This window comes from Centruroides sculpturatus, unplaced genomic scaffold (genome assembly GCF_000671375.1).
Source record: "Centruroides sculpturatus isolate CEXI.00-Female unplaced genomic scaffold, Cexi_2.0 scaffold1070, whole genome shotgun sequence".
Taxonomy (NCBI): domain Eukaryota; kingdom Metazoa; phylum Arthropoda; class Arachnida; order Scorpiones; family Buthidae; genus Centruroides; species Centruroides sculpturatus.
In genome coordinates this window covers 166487-178774 of record NW_019386008.1, presented here as the reverse complement: position 1 = coordinate 178774, position 12288 = coordinate 166487, and the positions used below count along the sequence as shown (strand labels likewise).

The 12288-nt window shown below is 30.4% G+C and overlaps 1 protein-coding gene across 1 annotated transcript; it reads left to right on the top strand.

Moving 5' to 3' along the window:
* Nucleotides 1-257: 257 nt before the first annotated feature.
* Nucleotides 258-2139, top strand: LOC111613095 (zinc finger MIZ domain-containing protein 1-like). The gene is made up of 3 exons (XM_023354415.1): nt 258-848; nt 934-1127; nt 1346-2139. Exons 1-3 carry the CDS (start codon nt 752-754, stop codon nt 1808-1810), a joined length of 756 nt encoding a protein of 251 aa, XP_023210183.1. The 5' UTR covers nt 258-751; the 3' UTR covers nt 1811-2139.
* Nucleotides 2140-12288: the final 10149 nt, after the last annotated feature.

Sequence of the window (12288 nt, the reverse complement as noted above, 5' to 3'; positions counted from 1 at the left end):
CGATAATGAAACTTCTGTCTATAAATCTTATCATATTGTCACTTCATCACAACAATTTAATGAACTCTTGGCTTAGATAATAACTTTTTCACTGAACAGTTGCAATTTTTCTTTTTTGCTTGAGAAATTATCTTTGAAACAAATCTTTTGATATTATACTAAAATACTGATGAGTTATAAATTTCTAACTGGAAAAAAATTTAGAAAGTATTTAAAATTGAAAATTGCAAAACTCTTTTATATAAATTTTGACTTAGTCTAATATTTAATGATATATTAATTTGTGTATAAATAGATTCCATTGTAAACATATTTTGAATATTCTTATGTTCCAGAAATAGAACAAAGATACAGTACATTAAAGTATAGGTAAACCTGAAGTTGATCTATAAAGCAGTTCAAAAACATTTGTCCAATCATTAAATAATTGTGCTGGAAAGTGAAAAGGTTGTTTGTGGGATATTTTTAGATTCCATTAATTTTCTGTGTAAATTAGATAAATGAATCTGTATTTTAAATGTAAGCCACTACACGAATTATTTCTCCATTTTATTAGGTATATTCATTTGATAACTTTTGATTTCACAAATACAGTATAAACAATTCTAAAAATGTATTAATTTTATTCAGGAAAATAAGATTTAATGCAGATCTTTTTAAAAAGATATAGATACTGTATAACTATAAAATATAATGATAAAGGATTTGTATTATAGAATATCCCTGTAGTGGACCAAAACAGTTCAAGGCTATGTCACCAAGTAGCATGACACTTCCTACCACAAGTACCTGGGAAATGGGACAAGGTTTATCACCTTATGCACCATTACCACCTCCAGATATGCAGAGTAATTATAATTTCATTTTAAAAATATTATAGAATTAATATTGAAATATATATTAAAATATTATGATTTTTTATTATTACTTTAGCAATATCAAATGGCCCAATGCCTAATGGTCCTATGATGTCCAATGGAGTAGGTTTTGGTACTCATGGGACAGCAGGATTTGACTTTCAATCCCAAGCATCTGATTTCAGTAGTCCACTTTCTCACCTCAATGAAAGTGTAGCATCATTAGATCCTTTAGCTGCAATGGAAAAATCACTTAATCATCATGAACAGGTAGAAAAATATTGATTTTTTAATAATACTTGAATGTTATTGCTAAATATATTTACAATATTAAATATATATTTCATAACATAATAGTATTTGAATAAAATAACAGAAAAATAAATTATGAAAATATATTAAAATTTTTGTATTAAATAATCCATCTTATTTTATTTTATAATTAATGTAATTAAAAATTTTATTTTAAATAAAATTTTTACTTACAGCAAATGGGAACCATTAATTTACATGATCAAAGCAGTCAGGGTCTTCGTCACCCACCTTCCTCATCATCTGGGACCAATTCATCCCAGCAAACATCTGCTATGCCCACAACAACTCAGGGACAGGTGATGATGCAACATGGACCACATACACCTCACACTCCTCATACTCCTCACACACCACATACACCTGGAAATTCTGGAGGAGGTCCACCTAGTGTGCCACCTCCAACTTCCCAGCAATCAAGTGGTACAGAAAACAATAGCAATAGTACCACAGTGGTTGCTTCAAGTCAGCCCAATAGTCAGTCATCCACAAACAGTGATTCTTCTCTTCCACATGCTCCTGATCTTGGTGATTTAAATTTTGATCCTGCAGCTGTTATTGAAGGAGAGGGACAAGGACAGGAAGGATTAAATGTAAGTAGGAATAGACCTATTTGTATATCCAAATTTCATTATATATGATGGTAATGCATTGATTACTATGTTAATTTAATTTGATATATGGTTGGAATCCTTAAATTATCATATTAGCTTGTCTAATTCTAGATCTCATGTGACATTATTAATCTGTATATGAGATAGAAATTTATGATAATATTTATTTGGTTTATAAAAATAACTCAACAAGAACTGCTGAACAATTTACAGTTATGGTTGTTGTATAATTAACATTTTTACTTAATCATTTATCTTTTAATAACTCTTAATGAAAACTCTTTACAATAAGATATTCTGATTAATAAAACTGATATTTATAAAAAATCAATATTATATATTTTAATTAAGAAGAAATTAAGATATATTTAATTCCTGGATAAAAGTTGAATGTTGATTCTCATTAAATTCTCTTACATTGTATAAATTAAACTATTGGATTTTACTCGCTCACAAATAAGATTTTTTTTAAACAAAGATTGAAATTTTTATCTTGATTTCAAATTTATTTCATAAGTTAATTATTTTAATAGAATAATAATTTTTCATATGATACAATTACTGTATTGATAGAAATGAGACAGGACTTTAGTACAATAGGCCTTCAATTTAATGGAAGGATTATCTGCTATTGCTGGAAGTTTATTAAATCAAATGTATTTTAGAAACATACATTAATAACAAACTTAGTGTACACAATGTATTAAAATGTTATTATAATGTATAATTATGGATAAAATATTAAATTATACATGGAGTAACTTATATTCANGAAAAATTTATTTAGACAAACATAACAAACTCATCTTGGAAAAAGGTTTGGAATCATACAAGCTGTAGGAAGTATGGAACCACAAACATAATATTGGTATTTAATAATTTTTGGCCTCCTTTGGCTTTAATTACAGTTGTAACTCTTAGGCATTGATTCCACAAGTCTTTTATAGATTTTAGCACTGATATTACTCCAGCTATGAATAATAGCATTCTTTAGCCCTTTCTTATTTGATGAATGCTAAAAATTCACAAAATGCTTCAATAANTGTATATTGCAGAATACATGTGTTTAATAAAACTGTAGTTGTCATTTTGTGATTATTATTACTAAATTATTTAAGAATATTTAATAAGTGAATGTTCTGAACAAATAAGTTTTAAAAAACCAAATAGAGCAGAGAATATATTTTCTATTCACAATTTGCCAGTTTTAATTGTATATATAGCTTGACATTTATAGAATGATGTCTTAGTTTAAAGAATTAAAAATTTATATCTACTTTGTAAAAGATAATAGAAAAAAGGGTTATCTAGTTTATTTTTATAATGGAACACAGAGATCAATCTTAAAGCTTCATAAGAAAATAATAAATTTTAATTCCATTATTATAACTGAAAAAAAGTTTTCAATTATAATAATAGAATAATTGCAAAATATTTGGTTCTTATGACCAAAATATGATTTTGCAATAATTCCTATAATAAGAAAATTTAAGCCAAAACAATTGTGATAAATTTAAAAATTAATGATAAACATGTTTTATTTAGTGTGCTTTTAAGCCACTTAAAGTAATTGTTTAACTTTTCCAACTACACATTTGATTAGTAATGGATATGTTACAAGCCCATATGATTTTTCTTTGTCAAATTTTATAATTTTCTGAAATAAAATAATACATCTATTTCTTGGAATCCATAACTTTATAAAGCTAAAACATTTTCAGTTTTTCATATCCTAAATCACATTTAAAATATAAAAATATTTAATTTCTGATAAGGCGATTCCCGAGTTATGAACGAATTCCGTTTAAGAATCGAACGCAAAAAATAATGGTTTCCAACAGGGCCATATAGGGTTCGGGAGTAGAGCGGGCCGGGCCTCTTTTGCCATTTATTTTTAAACAAATGAAATATATAGAATGTTTCTTTATTAATAATTTAAAAACTTTCTTGAAGATTTTACTGTTTTATTAGTAAAACTAATATTCATTTATAAAGGTAAGGACCAGTACGGGCTCCTAAGTTTCTTTCCGACCCGGAAAAAGTCCCCAGCTCTCCTCCCCTCTCGACGATCCTGTTTCCCAAGTATCCCAACTACAGTTGTCAACTGTTTGGAATTTTCTAAATGGTCTGCAAGTTCAATCAGTTTTTAAAAAATAATTGTTCGGAAATGTTCTGAAAAATGGACGAACAGTTGTTTTTGTTAAATTGTTCCTTACCAGAAGTTGATAGCCTACTAGTAATTCTAATCCGAATTATTTTCATTTGCATTAAGTTTTTTTTTTTTTTTATCTTTTCTGCAAGCCTGATCCTTTGTCATGCTTTGGAAAAGTGTTTCGGACGGAATAAAACTTTACCACAGAAGATAAAATTTTCACGGCAGCATTTGCTACTGCAGAATAAACACTATTTTCTTAGCACTTTTGGTTTGATACGCTGCTAATGTCGATATTCTACTTTTTTTCTGATTTAGAAATTTTTGAATATTCAGCCGAATACTGAATTCTCAAAATATTTTATTAGGGAGGTTGAGGCCGAAGTTTTCATCTGTAAAATATGAACGTCGAACGTCAATCGCCGCTACAATATAGCGGCGCTCGACGTTTGACGTTCACGTTTTACAGATGAAAACTTCGGCCGCAACCTCGCTATTATTTTTATTTAATGATATTGACGCCGTACGAGAACGCTTGTGCCAATTCTGTGAACTACTCCATACGTTTTTCTTTTCTCTTGTAATAATAACTGAAAGTCGCATTTCAGATAACTGATACTCAGCTATAAGCTTTTTTTTTTATGTTCTCTTTCGTCCAAACTGCCATTTTGTCATATGACAAAAATGTTTTGTTACAATTAATTGGAGTTTTCAAGGTCTTATGTATAGTAGAACAGCATTCTTTAGAATTCCTGAATTCAAGAACAGTTTATCTTTAACTAGGCCCTACGGAAAGGGGGCTAATAGTTTATCTCACAACACTTTATACTGTATATAAAATTGCATTTGAAATTTTATTTTGAAGCGCTGTGTTTGCAACAGTAGCGTAGCGTGAGTGTCAGCCGCCCGGGCGCGGAGGAAAATTTCGCCGTCTCCTTATTTACGTATCTCAATTTAAAAGACTAAAATTCAGTTTCGTCACAGAATAAGTAATGAAAAATTCCGTGCTCATTTCAATCGGTCCGAATCGTAGGTGCGACAAAAAATATGAAATAAAATGGTTCAAATTTTTACAAGATATTATTATTATTTATTGTGAAATTTTGCCGCCCCCTAAAAGTGCCGCCCGGGGCAGGCCGCCCCCACTACGCTACGCCACTGGTTTGCAAGACGTCATTTTATTAAATATTTCATCAACTGTTCTTTTAACATTAATCATCTCACCTTAAAAGCATTAATCATCTCACCTTAAAGAAATGGTTTACATATAGATACAAATGAGAAGATACTACTTTACTAACACTACTTCCAAAAGAGTCAAGATATAATTCCGAAGTTCTTGTTCACCTAAGTTAAATAATGTATGAAAACTAAAAGTTGAATTTGCACAAAATATTGCAAATAGATCAGGATAAGATAATGTTAATTTTTTTATATTCAGCTTTTTTTGAAATTTCTCAAAAATTTTTATACAGTTACTGTTTACTGAGATCTCAAATTGGAAGTACAGTATTTTGTAATGCCCTGATTGCCACTGATCATAATCTACATATAGGATAATTCTTGTCTTGACTTTTTTAAAATATTACCATAAATACAAATTTAAAAACATCGCTAAAAGTTAAATAAGTTTTAGGCAGCGTTGTTTAATCTGTAACATGTTAATGTAGCATGTAAATCTTAATTAAATATATCAAACCTTTATGATTACTGATTAACTTTTGCAAAAATTGAACAAGAAATGCACATCTTAGTCAATTTTTAAGGCTAATAATGAATTAATAGATTTATTAACCGGTACCGTGCAAAATCAATTTTCTTCTATTTTCAGAATAAAATCAACATGTACGGGACTTTTTTAAATATCGATGATTTTACAATTTTACAAAACATCGACATCGTAAATATCAAAGGGGCTAACAATTGATATTTTGTAATTATCGATATGTTTTTTTTTTTTTAACTCTTTCCGCCCTGTGGGCACTAAGAGGGCCTCATTTTGCAAGCCTATTATGGGTTCGGCCAGGCCCACAATTGGGCTACCGGGTGGTGAGGGACGGGGCCCGACATATCCAAACGGACCACCCCCCGAAAAATTCCTGGGGATTTTTCGACCCGTTCGGATTCGAACCCGGGTCCCCCAGAGCGGTAGGTTGCCACCGTGACCGCTTGGCCATCCGGCCGAATTATCGATATGTATCACGCTTCACTACGGTACACTATGTAACTATCCTGCAGACATTAGAAGACTTTTAACATGCCCGAAATAAGTTCCGAAACAAATCGCAAATGCAGCAGATATGCATCTAGCCATTTTGACTAGTCGGGCATCACAAAAGTATAGAAATATAAATTAGAACGACTAAATGACTTGGCCTACCGCTCAGGAGAACCCGGGATTGAATTCGGACGGATCGGAAAAAGTCACAGAAAGTTTTCAAGAGCGTGGTCTGTCCGGATATACCGGACTCCATCTCTTACAATGTGGTCTCCCCATTGTGGGCCTGGTAGAATCTACAGCGAGCTTCGAACAAGTTCCTATGAAACAGAGTTATTTGATGTTATGTCATAGGAAAATGTTTTCTTCGAAATCTTCACACGTCATTATTAGGATTTGGTAAAGAAATAAGCCTTCCAAAAGTGTAATTCTTTGTTTCGGATTAAGCATCATTCTAGACATGGCTACGTTTTTCCACATTTGATGAGATACGGTTGACCAGCCATCGGGATTTGTTTAAAACGTTTTTGAGGACAGTCACAAATTTAAATCAATAATGCCTCTTTTGTCACTTTCTCAACATGTCAGGAAATAATTTTCAAAACTTAAGTATGGAACTTTTGGTATATTCTGTAATATGAACATTTTTAGAATGGGAAATCCAAAATTAAGTAGAATGAAGTTACTAAATTGAGACGTTCGACTAGTCCATGGTGGACAAAATGTGAAAATTTTAAAGTTTTAATTTATATATAATTCCAGATGACATTTGCTTAACCGTATAGTCACTGATTGGTGGTTCGCTTTTTGTCTTCATGTTACTTTTTTTTTTAAACTCTTTCCGCTCTGTGGGCACTAAGAGGGCCTCTTTTTTGCAAGCCCATTATGGGTACAGCCAGGCCCACAATGGAGAGACCGGGTCCCTCAAGCGGTAGGTTGCCACCTTGACCTCTCGGCCATCCACCCGCTATATATTTGATGATTAATTTAATTTACTAGGTTTAAGAATTCTTCAAATAAAAACTAAAACATTTTATTATTAATGCGCGGAATAATACGGTAATTTATCCGCTTAATTAATATTTTAATAAAAACAAATAAAATAAAATAAATTTTATTTAAAAAAATTTTAGTGCTGTCCTCTACTTAGATCAGTCGGCTCGACTGTTTTGATAGAAGCATTGAGGATGTTTCTTTTCGGAAATGAAGTAAACAACGTAAAGAAAATAAATGACAAAAGCTTCGATTTATTGTAATTTCGATCAAAAAAATATTTTCCAGCGATATAAAATACAAATCACTTAAAATAATAAAAGAGATCTTCCGTAAAAATTCATTAATTCGACATGGGTAAGTGGTGACGTTTTAATATGAATTTTACCATTTTTCAGTTACTGTATTCATTTACCAGGACAGATTTATTAATTAACTCAATGAAATATTTGCATTCGTATCCAAAAATATTCTTTTTCTTTCTGCGTAAATATAAACATACATCACGTACTTGTTATAATTATGTTTACTTATCACTATGAATGATGTATCCTGCAAAATAAATAAACATAATTTCAAATTATTGAGCATATTTATACATTTCATAATTCTTCTGATACATATTTTTTATAAATTGCTACCATATTAAATTTCTCTTCATTAAAGATATTTGTGTGTTTTTAAAACAGAATTTATATTAAAACAGTAAAATCTGCATACAAAATAATGATTATTTCACTTGGAACATTTAAAATTAAAAAATTAAATTTAAAATAAAACATTTATTGATTTTAAAACCAAATGAATCTTATCTTCTTTCATTTAGAAAAATTTGCTTCTGCTTGAATTACAAATCAATTTTATTAAAAGCATGCAATACATAACAAATAATAACATATAGTTTAATATCAAAACATTTCTATTATATCAGAAATTTACGAATTTTTCATGTTATTAAAATAATTACATTAATCTGAGTAATAATTTTGTTATGTTACAGTATGTGTGTGTGTTAAATTGTGCATTGTATGATTAAATTGGCATCAAAATTTACTGTTTGTGCATATTTGTAAATTTGATGGATAATATGATATTTCCTTCCTTTGAAAAATAATCTTATGGTATATTAAAAAGTTAAAATTAAATGATTTTCAGTAATTTTTTTTAATGATTAATTGGTCTTCCTCAGGTTACATCAAACAAAAATAGAAATAAATTGTAAATTTGAATGTTACAAATATTAATGGTTATGTAATGTATAAAATGTTGGTAATCATTAAAAGTTATTTTGCTGGAAGTTGAAGGTGTAACAGCATATCATCTAAATTAATTGATGCACCTTTAACAGTGGGTGAAGTAAAGAATGCTAACATTTTTGACCCAATTAATAAGCTATCTTTGCACATGAATAGTTAAAAGTGACATATACTACTTTTAACTGTCACACCTGAAGATGGTTTGTTAACCAGGTCAAAAATATTATCATTCTTTAAATGTCATCTACTGTTAAAGCTGCATTGACTAATTCAGCTGAGTAACTAAAGTGACTAGTTCTTATCTTCAGAACTAGTCACTGTACAACTGGATGAGAACAAGTGATAGTGTATCATTTCTTCTCATTCAGTTTGGTATTTGTTCAAATGAATTTTTTGAAAAATTGAATAGTATTGTATGTAGATGTTTAAAGTTCAGTTGTAAAAATTACGTGACAGAATGGAAATCTTTCTAATGTGTGGTTTTCATATATACAGGTACTATGCAATATAACAGTATATGGATAAATTCAGTTATTCACATGCAAATGAAATTAATTGATTTGAAATGATAAAAATCATTAATTGTGTAATTCATAATTTCCATAAAAGATGTTAATATCATATGTTTGTAACAAAGATTCAAGAATTGTCTATTAATATCATATCTAACATATTATAGCAGCATATAATTCTTGATTCTTTGTTTCAAAATACAGTAATATCCCGAACTTACGCGATAGGTGGGACTGAGCGATAACCGCGTAAGTCGAATTCACGTAAGTCGGGGTATAATTTCCCATATAAATACATACAAATAATTTTTAATTGGGGCCGGAGACTAAAGAAAACAATAATTTAGAAAAATTTTTTTAATAAAATCTTAGATAATACATATGTATAACAAATTATATTATTATACAATTTTTCACATTTACTTGATTATCAAACCATAATTTTAACATTGTTTCCATCTCAGGGATAATACTGTGACGTTTACAAATGATGCTTGAATTTAAAGATTGAGCATTTTTACAGCTTTGAGAACTTTTTCTTTACCTTTTATAATTGTTCTGACCGTCTATTCCGGTAGATCAAACTTCTTTGCCAATTCACAAATTTTCATTTTTGTATCGAAGTCTTTAATAATGGGTACGTTCGTAAAGTCAAACGAGTTAAACGCGTTAGTAACGAATCGTTCGAAAAGTCTAACGAAATAGGAATAACGATGACGTCATTCTCGTTTAACTCGTTCGACTTTACGAACATACCCAATGTTAACTTTACATTCCAAAGATAAAGTTTTTCTTTTCTTGTTTGATGCAGAAGAATTAGTTCTACTTCGTTTGGATGACATAGTAGAGTCTCTCGAGTCTCCGTAGATATAACAAACACAGAAATAAATAACACAAAATAAATTGTAGCTATGTGTTGATTCCGGGCGACATGTCCGAACATGTAATCTGAACAATAGTGTGGGGGGAGTGAGTAATTAAGAGTTGCGTGGCGCTCAAACAAAAGACGACTCGATGAGATTTGAAAATCGCGTAACTCCAGGTTTGCGTAAGTCGGGGTAGCGTAAGTCGAGATATTACTGTACTAAAAACTAAACTTAAAAAGATTTTGTGTTGATAAAAAGATAAAAAGTGGTGATTCCAAACTTTTACACCTGGTAAAAGTTTGGAATCACGACTTGCATTTTCAGCATTAACAATTCTATCGTGTCATTATTACAATTTTGTATATGTTTTATTATAGAAACCAACTGATAACAAAACTAAGTTCCAATATGCAAATCCTAAACAAATAAACAACAAAATAATGATTAAATGCAAAAGAAAAATTTATTTAGACAAACATAACAAACTCATCTTGGAAAAAGGTTTGGAATCATACAAGCTGTAGGAAGTATGGAACCACAAACATAATATTGGTATTTAATAATTTTTGGCCTCCTTTGGCTTTAATTACAGTTGTAACTCTTAGGCATTGATTCCACAAGTCTTTTATAGATTTCAGCACTGATATTACTCCAGGTATGAATAATAGCATTCTTTAGCCCTTTCTTATTTGATGAATGCTAAAAATTCACAAAATGCTTCAATAAACACCACATGTTTTCAATTGGATTTGAATCTGGATTGTTCAAAGGCCAGTCCATCCTTTCAAATTTCTTTGAATGAAGAATTCTGCAATGTCACTCAATGGCATGATACGACAAGATAAAAAGTGGTGATTCCAAACTTTTACACCTGGTAAAAGTTTGGAATCACGACTTGCATTTTCAGCATTAACAATTCTATCGTGTCATTATTACAATTTTGTATACGTATCTTTTGTCATTTTGGAAGATAATATTCCATTTAAATTTCCATTTGGTCCTCATATATAGGGATAAGGAATCCCTCCCAACATTTCCATATTGACTTCTGCATTCAAAGTGAGGGTAATAACAGAATTTTCCAGATCCTCATGCTGAGATACACGACTGTATCATGAGGGACTGAGGAAATTTGATTGACAGTTCTTGTCTTTCCTTTGCCAAATGAATGAACAGCCATCATCTCCATAGTTGATGTTGATCTTTCATTAAAGTCAAACAATTCATGGATTATATCTAGCTTTATTACTACTACTATTATTAAATGCTTAGTAATTTGGCACTAGAGACTAGTAATTTTTTGCAGAACCTTCTAAATTAATTATCAAAATATTAATTTAATTATAATTATTAAATTTATCAAGAGATGATGTCTATTGCCCGTTTAACATATAAACCCAATAATATATAATTATTGGATTTGGATATTTATATTTATAGTTGAATTTTGACTTATTGCTGAAAATGACAGGATTCCATTCTTCTACAGTCCAATTTTTTCATTTTTTGGACTACAACAGTTATTTCCATCGTTAAATTTTGGTTAACCTTGGCTTTGTCTAAATTTTCTTATGGGAACTACCCATGGAATGGATATAAAATCTTACTGTTCTGTCAGAGACTTGTGTTCTGCTAATCTTGGACCAAGCAGTATTCAGATGCTTTGAGGTTGCTTACAGCATATTACAAATTCAGCACAGTGTCTTGTCTTGGCATACAGCGGTTAGCCATGGATTCTCACTTCTGGATTGATTTCTACAGTTTTGGACTGAAATTTTCAAAAATTGCAGACCCATAAGTAAATTCTCACTGGCATCTGTCTGTCCTTCCTTAATCTTGAGAATGGAGTTAGATAGATGAAAGTTGAGACCAGATATGAAAAGCTTAGGGGCAAGAGGCCCTGGTTAACTATATACAAACTTATAATCCAAACCAAAAGTCATATTATTTCAGTTCAAAAATTTTTTCCAGAACAAAGTTAGATGACTGACATAACACTATTGTTAAAAGGAAAAGTATGATGTACAGGGGAAAGACACTATTAAAATCAAGAGTGATGTGATGAAAAATTGCAACCTGGCATTGCGACAATGTCACAATAAATAATTGCTTGTTGTATACTTCCATATCTTACAATGGACTTGAACACACCCATTGAATAAGCAACACAATGTTGAGAATATCCATTCTTCAGCAACCAGTGATACAATTTTTTATGTTGTCAGATAGTTCAACATTGGATCCATTTCAAGGCCAATGTCAGGAATTACTGATGGCAGTTAAGACACACAAAGCAACTTTAGGTACAGTAAGACCCTGCTTAACCCTGCCTCACTTAACGCTGATTCGATATAATGCCGTCTGCTCGATGCCTAAAAAAACTGCTCAAAATTTAAATTATTGTGGCATTTTATTGATTCGTATATAATACGATTATTTACAAACACGAACCAATCAGAAAAAGGTGGAAAAAAGGTGTACTTTCTTTAAATCTATGTTTGTTTGGTG